General features: G+C 41.1%; 1 protein-coding gene across 1 annotated transcript in view; it reads right to left on the bottom strand.

Annotated features, from left to right (window-relative positions):
- Nucleotides 1-573: 573 nt before the first annotated feature.
- Nucleotides 574-23,293, bottom strand: part of smad6b (SMAD family member 6b) — a 140,963-nt gene continuing 118,243 nt past the window's right edge. The window contains exon 2 of the mRNA XM_065002851.1: nt 574-1,569. Coding sequence (XP_064858923.1) covers nt 995-1,569 — 575 coding nt within the window. The 3' untranslated portion in view covers nt 574-994. The remainder of the gene's footprint in view (nt 1,570-23,293) is intronic.

Raw genomic sequence — 23,293 nt, 5'->3', positions numbered from 1 at the left:
GTATATAGACTGGTACTATATATAACTAGTAGACTGGTAGTGTATATAACTAGTACACTGGTAGTGTATATAGACTGGTACTATATATAACTAGTAGACTGGTACTATATATAACTAGTAGACTGGTAGTGTATATAGACTGGTACTATATATAACTAGTAGACTGGTACTATATATAACTAGTAGACTGGTACTATATATAACTAGTAGACTGGTACTATATATAACTAGTAGACTGGTAGTGTATATAACTAGTAGACTGGTACTGTATATAACTAGTAGACTGGTACTATATATAACTAGTAGACTGGTACTATATATAACTAGTAGACTGGTAGTGTATATAGACTGGTACTATATATAACTAGTAGACTGGTACTATATATAACTAGTAGACTGGTAGTGTATATAACTGGTAGACTGGTAGTGTATATAACTAGTAGACTGGTAGTGTATATAACTAGTAGACTGGTAGTGTATATAACTAGTAGACTGGTAGTGTATATAGTGCAAGTTCTGTTTCTTTCCTCTTGTCCACACATAAATAACGACACTGTAATGAGCCCGTTTTTACAGTATAATATATATTTATTTACAGTATAATATATATTTATTTACAGTATAATATATATTTATTTACAGTATAATATATTTTTATTTACAGTCTAATATATATTTACTTACAGTATAATATATATGTTTGATATAATATATAAAACTTTATATTAAATCTAGGTAGATGAAATGTGGTATAGTCTCTCGCTCTCTCTCTCTCTTTCTCGCTCTCTCTATGTCTCATTCTCTCTCTCTTTCTCTCATTATATTTCTCTCTCTCTCTCTCTCTTGCTCTCATTCTATCTCTCTCTCTCTCTCTCTCTCTGTCTCATTCTCTCTCTTTCTCATTCTCTCTCTCTCCCATTCTCTCTCTCTCTATCTATCTATCTATCTCTCATGCCTCATTCTATCTCTCTCTCTCTCTCATTCTCTCTCTGTATTATGTGTGTGTGTTGAGCAGTATCTCCAGCCAGCAGGGGCATGATGTAATAAACTGTCTGGAATAGCAGGGGCCCCATCCCTTAGCGAAGCTAATCCTCACACTGTTAGGATCATAGGGGCCCTCTAGCAGCTCTATAGGGTCAGCGTGTTGCAAGCTCCTCAACATGCTGAATCTCTCCCAGTCAAACACCCTGATAGAATATCCTGACATCACCTTCCTCACAACCAGACTCCTGCTCCCAGGAACATCCAGGGTGGGGGAATTCACAAAGATGGGGTGTTGACTCCGGTTATAGGCCCACACCCCGTCCGGTTCTTTACTGAGGAGGATACCGTAACCGATCTTGGCACGTGTGCGCTGGACGGTACGGAAGCGGGGGTGGTCTGTGGAACAGGGTTGATGGTTATCGTGGAGGCTGAGCTGACCCAGACAGAAGCCGGTCCCCTGAGGTAGATCGTAGAAGACAGAGACGGAGGTGTGGTAGACCGGGTAGAGACGGCCCACGCGCTCACGGTGTTCCCAGTAGGCCATGTGACACCACTGGTTGGATACGTCCGGGGACACACTGGCATCTGGAGGAGAGAGAGAGACAGTTTATTATTTCTGAATTTTTGTGACGCCTCTGCTGGTTTGGAAAATGTTTTTAATGCTTTTGTATGTCCTCAGATAATCGCATGGTCTGCTTTCGCCGTAAAGCCTTTTTGAAATCTGACTACGCGGCTGGATTAACAAGAAGTGAAGCTTTTAAATGATGTAGGACACTTGTATGTTCATGAATGTTTAATATTACGATTCTTGTATTTTGAATTTCGCGCTCTGCAATTTCACCGGATGTTGGTGAGGTGGGTCACTAATAATAATAGCAATGAGCGCGTAGGGAGTCGGGATGAGACAGACTTGCAGGCTTTTCTCAGCCAGTTGAAATGATGAAACAGCTGGCATAATATTTACGGATATACACAAAGAAATATACATGGAAAAAAGGTAAAAATGAAACAAAGTGCAGCTAGTTGGCAGTCTTTCCAGCTTCAGTTTGAAGTGATTGTGTTAGCTGTGTTGTTGGCTAGCTCCTCTGAACAACAGGGTCCTGACGAGTCAACACAGAACCAATAGAACGAATGACCAGCCGGCTTGGGAGGCAACCCTAGAATTGTATGGGGACTATATCTTGTAAAAGGATGAAATAGTATGAATAAATGAATCAAAATAGCATTTTTTATTAAAATATGTAAATCATTATTTGAATATGTTGGTAGCCCGAGAAGCGGGTGTTTGGAGGATATATTGACATGGTTTCTACACTATAACACTACTACACTATAACACTACTACACTATAACACTACTACACTATAACACTACTACACTATAACACTACTACACTATAACACTACTACACTATAACACTACTACACTATTACACTATAACACTATAACACTACTACACTATAACACTACTACACTATAACACTACTACACTATAACACTACTACACTATAACACTACTACACTATAACACTATTACACTATAACACTATTACACTATAACACTACTACACTATAACACTATAACACTATAACACTATAACACTACTACACTATAACACTATTACACTATAACACTACTACACTATAACACTACTACACTATTACACTACTACACTATAACACTACTACACTACTACACTATGACACTATTACACTATTACACTACTACACTATAACACTACTACACTACTACACTATAACACTATTACACTATAACACTACTACACTATAACACTACTACACTATAACACTACTACACTATTACACTACTACACTATAACACTACTACACTACTACACTATGACACTATTACACTATTACACTATAACACTATTACACTATAACACTACTACACTATAACACTATGACACTATAACACTATTACACTATAACACTATAACACTATGACACTACTACACTATAACACTATGACACTATTACACTATTACACTATAACACTACTACACTATTACACTATTACACTATAACACTATGACACTATTACACTATTACACTATAACACTATTACACTATTACACTATTACACTATAACACTACTACACTATAACACTATTACACTATTACACTATAACACTACTACACTATAACACTATAACACTATAACACTATAACACTACTACACTATTACACTACTACACTATAACACTACTACACTACTACACTATGACACTACTACACTATAACACTATGACACTACTACACTATTACACTATAACACTATTACACTACTACACTATAACACTACTACACTATAACACTACTACACTATAACACTACTACACTATAACACTACTACACTATAACACTATTACACTATGACACTATTACACTATTACACTATAACACTATAACACTACTACACTATAACACTACTACACTACTACACTATAACACTATAACACTATAACACTATAACACTACTACACTATAACACTATAACACTATAACACTACTACACTATAACACTACTACACTATAACACTATGACACTATAACACTACTACACTATAACACTATAACACTATAACACTACTACACTATAACACTACTACACTATAACACTACTACACTATAACACTATAACACTACTACACTATAACACTACTACACTATAACACTATAACACTACTACACTACTACACTATAACACTACTACACTATAACACTATAACACTATAACACTACTACACTATAACACTACTACACTATAACACTATAACACTACTACACTATTACACTATAACACTATTACACTACTACACTATAACACTACTACACTATAACACTACTACACTATAACACTACTACACTATAACACTACTACACTATAACACTATTACACTATAACACTACTACACTATTACACTATAACACTATAACACTATAACACTATAACACTACTACACTATAACACTATAACACTATAACACTACTACACTATAACACTATAACACTACTACACTATAACACTACTACACTATAACACTATAACACTATAACACTACTACACTATAACAGTATAACACTACTACACTATAACACTACTACACTATAACATACATACCATACCATATGATATACTATAACACACTACACAGCATACCATATTATATACACTATACACTAGCATAACACTATTATATACACTATACATACCATACCATATTATATACCATACACTACTACATATTATATACACTATACACTATAACACTATACATACCATATTATATACACATACATAGCACTATACACATATTATACTATAACACTATAACACTACTACATATTATATACACTATAACACTATACACATATTATATAACACTACATACTATACCACTATAATATACTACACTACATACACTATACCATATTATATACACTAACACATACACATACCATATTATATATAACATACATACACTACTAACACTATAACACTATACACTATAACATATAACACTATATATACCACACTATTCCATACCATATTATATATAACACACAGCATACCACTATTCTATACCACACATACACTATGCCATATTATATACACTATACATACCATATTATATACAACACATAGCATACCATACAATATACCACACATAGCATACCATATTATATACCTATACATACCATACTATAACATATTATATACCACACATAGCATATACATATTATATAACACTATACATACCTATATTATATACACACATACCATATTATATACCATACATACCATATTATATACCTATACATACCTATACCATATTATATACCTATTACACTATACACTATACATATTATATATACCATACCATATTATATACCACACATACCATATTATATACCACACATACCATACCATATTATATATACCACACATACCATACCATATTATATATACCATACCATATTATATACCACACATACCATATTATATACCATACATACCATATTATATACCATACATACCATACCATATTATATACCACACACAGCATACCATATTATATACCATACATAGCATACCATATTATATACCATACATACCATACCATATTATATACCATACATACCATATTATATACCATACATAGCATACCATATTATATACCATACATACCATATTATATACCTACACATACCATACCATATTATATACCATACATACCATACCATATTATATACACACACATATACATACCATATTATATACCATACATACATATTATATACCTATACATACCATACCATATTATATACACACACAGCATACCATATTATATACCATACATAGCATACCATATTATATACTATACATACCATACCATATTATATACCATACATACCATATTATATACCATACATAGCATACCATATTATATACACTATACATATATACCATATTATATACCACACATAGCATACCATATTATATACCATACATACCATATTATATACCACACATACCATACCATATTATATACCATACATACCATATTATATACCATACATACCATATTATATACCACACATAGCATACCATATTATATACCATACATACCATATTATATAAAATACATACCATACCATATTATATACCACACATACCATACCATATTATATATACCACACATAGCATACCATATTATATACCACACATACCATATTATATACCATACATACCATATTATATACCACACATAGCATACCATATAATATACCACACATAGCATACCATATTATATACCATACATACCATATTATATACCATACATACCATACCATATTATATACCACACATAGCATACCATATTATATACCATACATACCATATTATATACCACACTACTACACTATAACATATTATATACCATACATACTACACTATACCATATTATATACCATACATACCATATTATATACCACACATACCATATTATATACCACACATAACATACCATATTATATATACCACACATACCATACCATATTATATATACCATACCATATTATATACCACACATACCATACCACTACTATTATATATACCACACTATAACACTACCACTATAACTATACACTACACATACTATACCATATTATATACTATACATACCATATTATATACCATACATACCATACCATATTATATACCACACATAGCATACCATATTATATACCATACATACCATATTATATACCACACATACCATAACATATTATATACCATACATACCATACCATATTATATACCATACATACCATATCATATATACCATACATACCATATTATATATATACCATACCATATTATATACCACACATAACATACCATATTATATATACCACACATACCATACCATATTAGATATACCATACCATATTAGATATACCATATTAGATATTACATATACCATAACATATTATATATACCATATTAGATATTATATATACCATATTAGATATTATATATACCATATTAGATTTATATATACCATATTAGATATTATATATACCATATTAGATATTACATCTACCATACCATATTAGATATGACATATACCATATTAGATATTATATATACCATATTAGATATTACATATACCATACCACATTAGATATGATATATACCATATTAGATATTACATATACCATATTAGATATTATATATACCATATTAGATATTACATATACCATACCATATTAGATATTATATATACCATACCATATTAGATATTATATATACCATATTAGATATTACATATACCATATTAGATATTATATATACCATATTAGATATTACATATACCATATTAGATATTATATATACCATATTAGATATTATATATACCATATTATATACCACACATACCATATTATATACCATACATATCATATTATATACCATACATACCATACCATATGATATACCACACACAGCATACCATATTATATACCATACATAGCATACCATATTATATACCATACATACCATACCATATTATATACCATACATACCATATTATATACCATACATAGCATACCATATTATATACCACACATAGCATACCATATTATATACCATACATACCATATTATATACCACACATACCATACCATATTATATACCATACATACCATACCATATTATATACCACACATAGCATACCATATTATATACCATACATACCATATTATATACCATACATACCATACCATATTATATACCACACATACCATACCATATTATATACCACACACAGCATACCATATTCTATACCACACATACCATGCCATATTATATACCATACATACCATATTATATACAACACATAGCATACCATACAATATACCACACATAGCATACCATATTATATACCATACATACCATATTATATACCATACATACCATACCATATTATATACCACACATAGCATACCATATTATATACCATACATACCATATTATATACCACACATACCATATTATATACCATACATACCATACCATATTATATATACCATACATACCATACCATATTATATATACCATACCATATTATATACCACACATACCATATTATATACCACACATACCATACCATATTATATATACCACACATACCATACCATATTATATATACCATACCATATTATATACCATACATACCATATTATATACCATACATAGCATACCATATTATATACCACACACAGCATACCATATTATATACCATACATAGCATACCATATTATATACCATACATACCATACCATATTATATACCATACATACCATATTATATACCATACATAGCATACCATATTATATACCATACATAGCATACCATATTATATACCACACATAGCATACCATATTATATACCATACATACCATATTATATACCACACATACCATACCATATTATATACCATACATACCATATTATATACCATACATACCATATTATATGAACGAACTACAACATAGCATACCATATTATATACCATACATACCATATTATATAAAATACATACCATACCATATTATATACCACACATACCATACCATATTATATATACCACACATAGCATACCATATAATATACCACACATAGCATACCATATTATATACCATACATACCATATTATATACCATACATACCATACCATATTATATACCACACATAGCATACCATATTATATACCATACATACCATATTATATACCACACATACCATAACATATTATATACCATACATACCATACCATATTATATACCATACATACCATATTATATATACCATACATACCATATTATATATATACCATACCATATTATATACCACACATAACATACCATATTATATATACCACACATACCATACCATATTATATATACCATACCATATTATATACCACACATACCATACCATATTATATATACCACACATAGCATATCATATTATATACCACACATAGCATACCATATTATATATACCATACATACCATATTATATATACCATACATACCATATTATATACCACACATACCATATTATATATACCATACATACCATATTATATACCACACATACCATATTATATACCATACATACCATATTATATACCATACATACCATACCATATTATATATACCATACCATATTATACATACCATACCATATTATATATACCATATACCATACCATATTATATATACCATATACCATACCATATTATATATACCATACTATATATACCATATACCATACCATATTATATATACCACATACCATACCATATTATACATACCATATACCATACCATATTATATATACCATACCATATTATATATACCATACCATATTATATATACCATATACCATACCATATTATATATACCATACCATATTATACATACCATACCATATTATATATACCATACCATATTATATATACCATACCATATTATACATACCATACCATATTATATATACCATATACCATATTATATATACCATACCATATTATATATACCATACCATATTATATATACCATATACCATACCATATTATACATACCATATACCATACCATATTATATATACCATACCATATTATATATACCATACCATATTATATATACCATACCATATTATATATACCATATACCATACCATATTATATATACCATACCATATTATACATACCTATACCATATTAGATATTGCATATACCATAACATATTATATATACCATACCATATTATACATACCATACCATATTAGATATTGCATATACCATAACATATTATATATACCATACCATATTATATATACCATACCATATTAGATATACCATACCATATTAGATATACCATATTAGATATTACATATACCATAACATATTATATATACCATATTAGATATTATATATACCATATTAGATATTATATATACCATATTAGATTTATATATACCATATTAGATATTATATATACCATATTAGATATGATATATACCATATTAGATATTACATATACCATATTAGATATTACATATACCATATTAGATATGACATATACCATATTAGATATTATATATACCATATTAGATATTACATATACCATACCACATTAGATATGATATATACCATATTAGATATTACATATACCATATTAGATATTATATATACCATATTAGATATTACATATACCATACCATATTAGATATTATATATACCATATTAGATATTACATATACCATATTAGATATTATATATACCATATTAGATATTACATATACCATATTAGATATTATATATACCATATTAGATATTATATATAACATACCACATTAGATATGATATATACCATATTAGATATTACATATACCATATTAGATATTACATATGCCATATTAGATATTATATATACCATATTAGATATTACATATACCATATTAGATATTATATATACCATATTAGATATTACATATACCATACCATATTAGATATTATATATACCATATTAGATATTATATATACCATATGAGATATTATATATAGCATATTAGATATTACATATACCATATTAGATATTACATATACCATATTAGATATTATATATACCATATTAGATATTACATATACCATACCATATTAGATATTATATATACCATATGAGATATTACATATACCATATTAGATATTATATATACCATATTAGATATTACATATACCATATTAGATATTACATATACCATATTAGATCAGGTCAGGTAAAAAGGAAGGAGGAACTTGAATGTGTATAAACTGTCTTTAGCAGTTGTCTTTTTATAAATACATACAGGAGGTATTGTATTGACATCTAAGCTTAGTAGACGCATTACCCCCCCGCCTCCCGGCAGAGCGGGCAGCTCCCTGACAACGTGTCTGCAGCCGGTGACCCCTAGGCCTTCATGCCATCAACACACATTGACTCTCACGCAGAGTGATGTCATGATTTTGCTTCAGAGCCTCTCTTGGCACCGGGGAAATCCTTTCATTGCGCTCTGTTTCTCCTCCCCTCTCTTCTGCTCTCACAGCTTAATGACACACCACCTCACTCTCTCTAGCAAACATCCTGCAAGGTGGTGCAGAGCAGAGGGAGAACTGGGAACAGCAGAGGGAGAACGGGGAACAGCAGAGGGAGCAGAGGGAGAACGGGGAACAGCAGAGGTGGAACGGGGAACAGCAGAGGGAGAACGGGGAACAGCAGAGGTAGAACGGGGAACAGCAGAGGGAGAACAGGGAACAGCAGAGGGAGAACAGTGAACAGCAGAGGGAGAACTGGGAACAGCAGAGGGAGAACGGGGAACAGCAGAGGGAGAACGGGGAACAGCAGAGGTAGAACGGGGAACAGCAGAGGGAGAACAGGGAACAGCAGAGGGAGAACAGTGAACAGCAGAGGGAGAACAGGGAACAGCAGAGGGAGAACAGGGAACAGCAGAGGGAGAACGGGAACAGCAGAGGGAGAACGGGAACAGCAGAGGGAGAACAGGGAACAGCAGAGGGAGAACAGGGAACAGTAGAGGGAGAACAGGGAACAGCAGAGGGAGAACAGGGAACAGCAGAGGGAGAACGGGGAACAGCAGAGGGAGAACGGGGAACAGCAGAGGGAGAACAGGGAACAGCAGAGGGAGAACGGGGAACAGCAGAGAGAGAACAGTGAACAGCAGAGGGAGAACGGGGAACAGCAGAGGGAGCAGAGGGAACAGCAGAGGGAGAACAGGGAACAGCAGAGGTAGAACAGTGAACAGCAGAGGGAGAACGGGGAACAGCAGAGGGAGAACGGGGAACAGCAGAGGGAGAACAGGGAACAGCAGAGGGAGAACGGGGAACAGCAGAGGGAGAACGGGGAAAAGATGAAAGAAATAATTCTCTCTACTATTATTCTGACATTTCACATTCTTAAAATAAAGTGGTGATCCTAAATGACCTAAAACAGGGAAATGTTACTAGGATTAAATGTCAGGAATTGTGAAAAACTGAGTTTAAATGTATTTGGCGAAAGGTGTACGTAAACTTCCGACTTCAACTGTATACAGTCTCTATCTCCTGGTTTTTATGACAATCAAACTTATTAGAATGTTTTTAAATATAACCAGGATTACAAACGTATTACAATGATTCACCAGCCTGGTTTTATGGTGGACAACGTCCGTGGTGAGAACACAATACGACGTATTTGTGAATGAGTGAATGAGATCTGATCTGATAGATGGTTCTGATTGGGTTCATAAAACACAGGCCAATCAGGGAGCTGGATAACAGGCCTATCAGGGAGCAGGATAACAGTTAGTGGAAAACAGGCCTATCGGGGAGCTGGATAACAGGCCTATCAGGGAGCTGGATAACAGGCCTATCAGGGAGCTGTATAACAGTTAGTGGATAACAGGCCAATCGGGGAGCTGGATAACAGTTAGTGGATAAAACACAGGCCTATCAGGGAGCAGTATAACAGTTAGTGGATAACAGGCCAATCGGGGAGCTGGATAACAGGCCTATCAGGGAGCTGGATAACAGTTAGTGGATAAAACACAGGCCTATCAGGGAGCAGTAACACAGTTAGTGTCACGTTCATCTCGCCACTGTATTCAGGATCAACCAGTGACACTTAGCTCCCTGCTAAGTGTACAGACCCCCTTTTCTGAACAAAAGGTTTGCTGGAACTGAGGCACAGAAAACGGCTTGACTCGGGGGTCATCAGGGGTCATCAGGCGAACAGGCTGTTTTAATCCCTCATCCCGCTGTTAATTGCTGACTGTATCAACTAGTTATTGTTGTGGCACCTTACCAACTACCAGAAGAAGAAAAAAAACACTGGAGAAGTCCTGGGTTAAATCACTAAATCAGACGGCTGTCAAGCTGAATTCTCTAGCCACCACAGAGCCGAACTCTCTGGCCACCACAGATCCGAACTCTCTGGCCACCACAGAGCCGAACTCTCTGGCCACCACAGAGCCGAACTCTCTGGCCACCACAGAGCTGAACTCTCTGGACACCACAGAGCTGAATTCTCTGGCCACCACAGAGCTGAACTCTCTGGACACCACAGAACTGAACTCTCTGACCACCACAGAGCTAAACTCACTGACCATCACAGAGCTGAACTATCTGGCCACCACAGAGGTGAACTCACTGGCCACCACAGAGCTGAACTCTCTGACCACCACAGAAATGAACTCACTGGCCACCACAGAGCTGAACCTACTGACCACCACAGAGCTGAACTCACTGGCCACCACAGAGCTGAACTCACTGACCACCACAGAGCTGAACTCACTGGCCACCACAGAGCTGAACTCTCTGACCACCACAGAGCTGAACTCACTGGCCACCACAGAGCTGAACTCACTGGCCACCACAGAGCTGAACTCACTGGCCACCACAGAGCTGAACTCTCTGGCCACCACAGAGGTGAACTCACTGGCCACCACAGAGCTGAACTCACTGGCCACCACAGAGGTGAACTCACTGGCTACCACGGAGCTGAACTCTCTGGCCACCACAGAGCTGAACTATCTGGCCACCACAGAGCTGAACTCACTGGTCACCACAGAGGTGTACTCACTGGCCACCACAGAGCTGAACTCACTGACCACCACAGAGCTGAACTCACTGGCCACCACAGAGGTGAACTCACTGGTCACCACAGAGCTGAATTCACTGGCCACCACAGAGCTGAATTCACTGGCCACCACAGAGCTGAACTCACTGGCCACCACAGAGCTGAACTCACTGACCACCACAGAGCTGAACTCACTGGCCACCACAGAGGTGAACTCACTGGTCACCACAGAGCTGAATTCACTGGCCACCACAGAGCTGAATTCACTGGCCACCACAGAGCTGAACTCACTGACCACCACAGAGCTAAACTCACTGATCACCACAGAGCTGAACCTACTGGCCACCACAGAGCTGAATTCACTGGCCACCACAGAGCTGAACTCACTGGCCACCACAGAGCTGAACTCTCTGACCACCACAGAGCTGAACTCTCTGACCACCACAGAGCTGAATTTTCTGGCCACCACAGAGCTAAACTCACTGACCACCACAGAGCTGAACTCACTGGCCACCACAGAGCTGAACTCACTGGCCACCACAGAGCTGAACTCACTGGCCACCACAGAGCTGAATTCACTGGCCACCACAGAGCTGAACTCACTGGCCACCACAGAGCTGAACCTACTGGCCACCACAGAGCTGAACCTACTGGCCACCACAGAGCTGAACCTACTGGCCACCACAGAGCTGAACCTACTGGCCACCACAGAGGTGAACTCACTGACCACCACAGAGCTGAACTCACTGGCCACCACAGAGGTGAACTCACTGGTCACCACAGAGCTGAATTCACTGGCCACCACAGAGCTGAACTCTCTTTTGAAATGCAAGCAACCTGGTGAATGTCACATATAATCTTTTAGATGGCCCAATGGAACTGAATGCTCTCTAGATAAGATGGCCCAATGGAACTGAATGCCCTCTAGATAAGATGGCCCAATGGAACTGAATGCTCTCTAGATAAGATGGCCCAATGGAACTGAATGCCCTCTAGACAAGATGGCCCAATGGAACTGAATACCCTCTAGACAAGATGGCCCAATGGAACTGAATGCCCTCTAGATAAGATGGCCCAATGGAACTGAATGCCCTCTAGATAAGATGGCCCAATTGAACTGAATGCCCTCTAGATAAGATGGCCCAATGGAACTGAATGCCCTCTAGATAAGATGGCCCAATGGAACTGAATGCTCTCTAGACAAGATGGCCCAATGGAACTGAATGCCCTCTAGACAAGATGGCCCAATGGAACTGAATGCTCTCTAGACAAGATGGCCCAATGGAACTGAATGCTCTCTAGACAAGATGGTCCAATGGAACTGAATGCTCTCTAGATAAGATGGCCCAATGGAACTGAGATCAGATGGAACATCTACCATATTACTTACACCTATCCAAGCAGTACTCTCAGATCTACACAAGTGCCGAAGAGGAAAGAGTAAAGAATGTTTCTGAACACGGCTCGAGGCTTTTGGTCAGTAACTGATTCACTTTGCATCCACATTTCAACTACCCTCACACACCCATACAGAAACCACAGACATCCCCAGCTCTGAGTAACGTCCTGTCTGATATAACAACAGCTCTGAGTAACATCCTGTCTGATATAACAACAGCTCTCAGTAATGTCCTGTCTGATATAACAACAGCTCTGAGTAACGTCCAGTCTGATATAACAACAGCTCAATAATGTCCTGTCTGATATATCAACATCTCTCAGTAATGTCCAGTCTGATATAACAACAGCTCTCAGTAATGTCCAGTCTGATATAACAACAGCTCTCAGTAATGTCCAGTCTGATATAACAACAGCTCTCAGTAATGTCCTGTCTGATATAACAACAGCTCTCAGTAATGTCCAGTCTGATATAACAACAGCTCTCAGTAATGTCCAGTCTGATATAACAACAGCTCTCAGTAATGTCCAGTCTGATATAACAACAGCTCTCAGTAATGTCCAGTCTGATATAACAACGGCTCTCAGTCATGTCCAGTCTGATATAACAACAGCTCAATAATGTCCTGTCTGATATATCAACATCTCTCAGTAATGTCCTGTCTGATATAACAACAGCTCTCAGTAACATCCTGTCAAATATAACAACAGCTCTCAGTAATGTCCAGTCTGATATAACAACAGCTCAATAATGTCCAGTCTGATATAACAACAGCTCTCAGTAATGTCCTGTCTGATATAACAACAGCTCTCAGTAATGTCCTGTCTGATATATCAACAGCTCTCTGTAATATCCTCTCTGATATAACAACAGCTCTCAGTAACGTCCTGTCTGATATAACAAGAGCTCGGAGTAACGTCCTGTCTGATATAACAACAAATCTCAATAATGTCCAGTCTGATATAACAACAGCTCAATGTAATGTCCTGTCTGATATAACAACAGCTCTCAGTAATGTCCAGTCTGATATATCAACATCTCTCAGTAATGTCCTGTCTGATATAACAACAGCTCTCAGTAACATCCTGTCTGATATAACAACAGCTCTCAGTAATGTCCAGTCTGATATAACAACAGCTCAATGTAATGTCCTGTCTGATATAACAACAGCTCTCAGTAACATCCTGTCTGATATAACAACAGCTCTCAGTAATGTCCAGTCTGATATAACAACAGCTCAATGTAATGTCCTGTCTGATATAACAACAGCTCAATGTAATGTCCTGTCTGATATAACAACAGCTCTCAATAATGTCCTGTCTGATATAACAACAGCTCTCAGTAATGTCCTGTCTGATATATCAACAGCTCTCTGTAATATCCTCTCTGATATAACAACAGCTCTCAGTAATGTCCAGTCTGATATAACAAGAGCTCTCAATAATGTCCTGTCTGATATAACAACATCTCTCAATAATGTCCTGTCTGATATAACAAGAGCTCTCAATAACGTCCTGTCTGATATAACAACAAATCTCAGTAATGTCCTGTCTGATATAACAACAACTACACAGGAAGCTACGCAGGACACACAAACAGGAAGCCACGCAGGACACACACACAGGAAGCTACGCAGGACACACACACAGGAAGCTACGCAGGACACACACACAGGAAGCTACGCAGGACACACACACAGGAAGCTACGTAGGACACACACACAGGAAGCACGTCAGGACACACAACACAGGAAGCTACGCAGGACACACACAGGAAGCTACGCAGGACACACACACAGGAAGCTACGCAGGACACAACACAGGAAGCTATGCAGGACACAAACAGGAAGCTACGCAGGACACACAACACAGGAAGCTACGCAGGACACACACACAGGAAGCTACACAGGACACACAACACAGGAATCTATGCAGGACACACACACACAGGAAGCTACGCAGGACACACACACAGGAAGCTACGCAGGAACTACGCAGGACACAACACAGGAAGCTATGCAGGACACACACAGGAAGCTACGCAGGACACACACACAGGAAGCTACGCAGGACACACAACACAGGAAGCTACGCAGGACACACAAACACAGGAAGCTACGCAGGACACACACAGGAAGCTACGCAGGACACACACACAGGAGCACGCAGGACACAACACAGGAAGCTACGCAGGACACACACACAGGAAGCTCTCAGGACACACAACACAGGAAGCTACGCAGGACACACAAACAGGAAAGCTACGCAGGACACACACACAGGAAGCTACGCAGGACACACACACAGGAAGCTACGCAGGACACACAACACAGGAAGCTACGCAGGACACACAAACAGGAAGCTACGCAGGACACACACACAGGAAGCTACGCAGGACACACACACAGGAAGCTACGCAGGACACACACACAGGAAGCTACGCAGGACACACACAGGAAGACGCAGACACACAACAGGAAGCTACGCAGGACACACACACAGGAAGCTGCAGGACACACACACAGGAAGCTACGCAGGACACACACACAGGAAGCTACGCAGGAACTACGCAGGACACAACACAGGAAGCTATGCAGGACACACACACAGGAAGCTACGCAGGACACAACACAGGAAGCTACGCAGGACACACACACAGGAAGCTACGCAGGACACACACACAGGAAGCTACGCAGGACACACACACAGGAAGCTACGCAGGACACACACACAGGAAGCTACGCAGGAACTACGCAGGACACAACACAGGAAGCTATGCAGGACACACACAGGAAGCTACGCAGGACACACACACAGGAAGCTATGCAGGACACACACACAGGAAGCTACGCAGGACACACACACAGGAAGCTACGCAGGACACAACACAGGAAGCTATGCAGGACACACACAGGAAGCTACGCAGGACACACACACAGGAAGCTATGCAGGACACACACACAGGAAGCTACGCAGGACACACACACAGGAAGCTATGCAGGACACAACACAGGAAGCTATGCAGGACACACACACAGGAAGCTATGCAGGACACAACACAGGAAGCTATGCAGGACACACACAGGAAGCTACGCAGGACAAACACACAGGAAGCTATGCAGGACACAACACAGGAAGCTACGCAGGACACACACACAGGAAGCTACGCAGGAACTACGCAGGACACTACACAGGAAGCTACGCAGGACACACAAACAGGAAGCCACGCAGGACACACACACAGGAATCTACGCAGGACACACACACAGGAAGCCACGCAGGACACACACACAGGAAGCTACGCAGGACACACAACACAGGAAGCTACGCAGGACACACACACAGGAAGCTACGCAGGACACAACACAGGAAGCTACGCAGGACACACACACAGGAAGCTACGCAGGACACACACACAGGAAGCTACGCAGGACACACAACACAGGAAGCTACTCACACAAACACAGGATGACAGGACACACACAGGAGCTAGGACACACACACAGGAAGCTCGCAGGACACAACACAAAGCTCGCAGGACACACACACAGGAAGCTATAGGACACACAACACAGGAAGCTCTCAGGACACACACAGGAAGCTACACAGGAAGCTGCAGCACACACAAACAGGAAGCCACGCAGGACACAACAGGAAGCTACGCAGGACACAACACAGGAATCTACGCAGGACACACACACAGGAATCTACGCAGGACACAACACAGGAAGCTACACAGGACACACACAGGAAGCTCGCAGGACACACACACAGGAAGCTATGCAGGACACACACACAGGAAGCTACGCAGGACACAACACAGGAAGCTCGCAGGACACAACAGCTCAACACACACACAGGAAGCTACGCAGGACACAGCACATAGCTACAGGACACACACAGGAAGCTCAAGGACACACACAGGAAGCCTGCAGGACACACAAACAGGAACGCAGGACACACAAAAGGAGCTACGCAGGACACACACTGAGCTACGCAGGACACACACACAGGAAGCTCGCAACACACACAGGAAGCTGATATACACACACACAGGAAGCTCTCAGGACACAACACAGGAAGCTCGCAGGACACACACATCAAAGCTCGCAGGACACACACACAGGAGCTCTGATACACACACAGAAAGCTACACAGGACACACACACAGGAAGCTCGCAGGACACACACAGGAATGACGCAGGACACACACAGGATAGCGACGCAGGACACACAGGAAGCTAAGGACACACAAACAGGAAGTCTGATATAACAAACAGGAAGCTACGCAGGACACACACACAGGAAGCTCGCGAGGACACACACACAGGAAGCTACGCAGGACACACACACAGGAAGCTACGCAGGACACAAAACAGGAAGCTACGCAGGACACAAAACAGGAGCTACGCAGGACACACAAACAGGCTACGCAGGTACACAGTCCAGCTGAGGACACAACAGCTCGCAGGTAACAGGCCCTGTCAGGACATAACACAGGAGCTACGCAGGACACACACAGAAAGCTAACAGGACACACACACAGGAAGCTGCAGGACACACACAGGACACGCAGGACACACACAACGCAGGACACACACAGGAAGCTACGCAGGACACACAAACAGGAAGCTCACGCAGGACACACAAACAGGAAGCTACGTCAGGACACAACACAGGAAGCTCGCAGGACACACAATAATGACACACACACACAGGAGCTCTGAGGACACACACACAGCTCACACAACACAGGAAGCTACGCAGGACACATACACAAGCTACGCAGGACACACAAACAGGAGCTACGCAGGACACAACACAGGAGCTATAACACAAACAGCTCAATAACACCAGGTCTCGCAGGACACACACAGGAAGCTCATGTAAGGACACACAAACAGGAAGCTAGGGCACACACAAACAGGAAGCTACGCAGGACACACACAGGAAGCTAATGTCACAGGAAGCTATGCAGGACAACACACAGGAAGCTCGCAGGTAAGGACACACACAGGAATCTATGCAGGACACAACACAGGAAGCTACGCAGGACACAACACAGGAAGCTATGCAGGACACACACAGGAAGCTATGCAGGACACAACACAGGAATGCTATGCAGGACACAACACAGGAAGCTATGCTGAGGACACACACAGGCTCAATAGGACACCACACAGGAAGCTATGCAGGACACAACACAACAGGACACACACACAGGAAGCTATGCAGGACACACACACAGGAAGCTACGCAGGACACACACACAGGAAGCTATGCAGGACACACACACAGGAAGCTCTGCAGGACACACACAGGAAGCTCAGGACACACACACAGGAAGCTATGCAGGACATACACAGGAAGCTACGCAGGACACACACACAGGAAGCTACGCAGGAACTACGCAGGACACTACACAGGAAGATACATAGCAGCACACACAAACAGGTAAAGCCCACTGAGGACACACACAGGAAGCTACACGCAGGACACAACACAGGAATCTACGCAGGACACACACACAGGAATCTATGCAGGACACAACACAGGAGCTACACAGGACACACACACAGGAAGCTGAGGACACACACACAGGAAGCTATGCAGGACACACACACAGGAAGCTACGCAGGACACAACAAGGAAGCTACGCAGGACACAACACAGGAGCTACGCAACACACAGGAAGCTCGCAGGACACACAAACACAGGAAGCTACCAGGACACACAACACAGGAAGCTACGCAGGACACACACACAGGAAGCTATGCAGGAACACAAACAGGAAGCAGGACACACAAACAGGAAGCTACACAGGACACACACACAGGAAGTTACGCAGGACACACACACAGGAAGCTACGCAGGACACACACACAGGAAGGACACACACACAGGAACACAGGACACACACAGGAAGCTACGCAGGACACACACACAGGAAGCACACGCAGGACACACACAGAAAGCTACACAGGACACACACAGGAAGCACAGGACACACACAGGAAGCTACGCAGGACACACACAGGAGCTACGCAGGACACACAAACAGGAAGCTACGTAGGACACACAAACAGGAAGCTACGCAGGACACACACAGAAAGCTACACAGGACACACACACAGGAAGCTACGCAGGACACACACAGGAAGCGACGCAGGACACACACAGGAAGCTACGCAGGACACACAAACAGGAAGCTACGCAGGACACACAAACAGGAAGCTACGCAGGACACACACACAGGAAGCTACACAGGACACACACACAGGAAGCTATGCAGGACACACACACAGGAAGCTACGCAGGACACACACACAGGAAGCTACGCAGGACACACACACACAGGAAGCTACGCAGGACACAACACAGGAAGCTACGCAGGACACACAAACAGGAAGCTACGCAGGACACAACACAGGAAGCTACGCAGGACACACACAGGAAGCTACGCAGGACACACACACAGGAAGCTACGCAGGACACAACACAGGAAGCTACGCAGGACACACAAACAGGAAGCTACGCAGGACACACAAACAGGAAGCTACGCAGGACACACACACAGGAAGCTACGCAGGACACACACAGGAAGCTACGCAGGACACACACACAGGAAGCTACGCAGGACACACACAGGAAGCTATGCAGGACACACACACAGGAAGCTACGCAGGACACACACACAGGAAGCTACGCAGGACACAACACAGGAATCTATGCAGGACACAACACAGGAAGCTACGCAGGACACAACACAGGAAGCTATGCAGGACACACACAGGAAGCTATGCAGGACACAACACAGGAAGCTATGCAGGACACAACACAGGAAGCTATGCAGGACACACACAGGAAGCTACGCAGGACACACACAGGAAGCTACGCAGGACACACACACAGGAAGCTATGCAGGACACAACACAGGAAGCTACGCAGGACACACACACAGGAAGCTATGCAGGACACACACACAGGAAGCTACGCAGGACACACACACAGGAAGCTATGCAGGACACACACACAGGAAGCTATGCAGGACACACACAGGAAGCTACGCAGGACACACACACAGGAAGCTATGCAGGACACAACACAGGAAGCTACGCAGGACACACACACAGGAAGCTAAGCAGGAACTACGCAGGACACTACACAGGAAGCTACGCAGCACACACAAACAGGAAGCCACGCAGGACACACACAGGAAGCTACGCAGGACACAACACAGGAATCTACGCAGGACACACACACAGGAATCTACGCAGGACACAACACAGGAAGCTACACAGGACACACACACAGGAAGCTACGCAGGACACACACACAGGAAGCTATGCAGGACACACACACAGGAAGCTACGCAGGACACAACACAGGAAGCTACGCAGGACACAACACAGGAAGCTACGCAGGACACACACACAGGAAGCTACGCAGGACACAACACAGGAAGCTACGCAGGACACACACACAGGAAGCTACGCAGGACACACACACAGGAAGCTATGCAGGACACACAAACAGGAAGCTACGCAGGACACACAAACAGGAAGCTACACAGGACACACACACAGGAAGCTACGCAGGACACACACACAGGAAGCTACGCAGGACACACACACAGGAAGCTACGCAGGACACAACACAGGAAGCTACGCAGGACACACACACAGGAAGCTACGCAGGACACACACACAGGAAGCTACGCAGGACACACACAGAAAGCTACACAGGACACACACACAGGAAGCTACGCAGGACACACACAGGAAGCGACGCAGGACACACACAGGAAGCGACGCAGGACACACACAGGAAGCTACGCAGGACACACAAACAGGAAGCTACGCAGGACACACAAACAGGAAGCTACGCAGGACACACACACAGGAAGCTACGCAGGACACACACACAGGAAGCTACGCAGGACACAACACAGGAAGCTACGCAGGACACACACACAGGAAGCTACGCAGGACACACACACAGGAAGCTACGCAGGACACAACACAGGAAGCTACGCAGGACACACAAACAGGAAGCTACGCAGGACACACACACAGGAAGACGCAGGCTACAGGAAGCTACGCAGGACACACAAACAGGAAGCTACGCAGGACACACAAACAGGAAGCTACGCAGGACACACACAGGAAGCTACGCAGGACACACACAGGAAGCTACGCAGGACACACACACAGGAAGCTACGCAGGACACACACACAGGAAGCTACGCAGGACACACACACAGGAAGCTACGCAGGACACACACACACAGGAAGCTACGCAGGACACAACACAGGAAGCTACGCAGGACACACAAACAGGAAGCTACGCAGGACACAACACAGGAAGCTACGCAGGACACACACAGGAAGCTACGCAGGACACACAAACAGGAAGCTACGCAGGACACACAAACAGGAAGCTACGCAGGACACACAAACAGGAAGCTACGCAGGACACACAAACAGGAAGCTACGCAGGACACAACACAGGAAGCTACGCAGGACACACACACAGGAAGCTACGCAGGACACACACACAGGAAGCTACGCAGGACACAACACAGGAAGCTACGCAGGACACACAAACAGGAAGCTACGCAGGACACACAAACAGGAAGCTACGCAGGACACACAAACAGGAAGCTACGCAGGACACACAAACAGGAAGCTACGCAGGACACACACAC

The sequence above is a fragment of the Oncorhynchus nerka genome, linkage group LG17 (genome assembly GCF_034236695.1).
Source record: "Oncorhynchus nerka isolate Pitt River linkage group LG17, Oner_Uvic_2.0, whole genome shotgun sequence".
NCBI lineage: Eukaryota > Metazoa > Chordata > Actinopteri > Salmoniformes > Salmonidae > Oncorhynchus > Oncorhynchus nerka.
The sequence above is the reverse complement of the archived record's forward strand: the minus strand, read 5'-3'. Positions and strand labels throughout refer to the sequence as shown.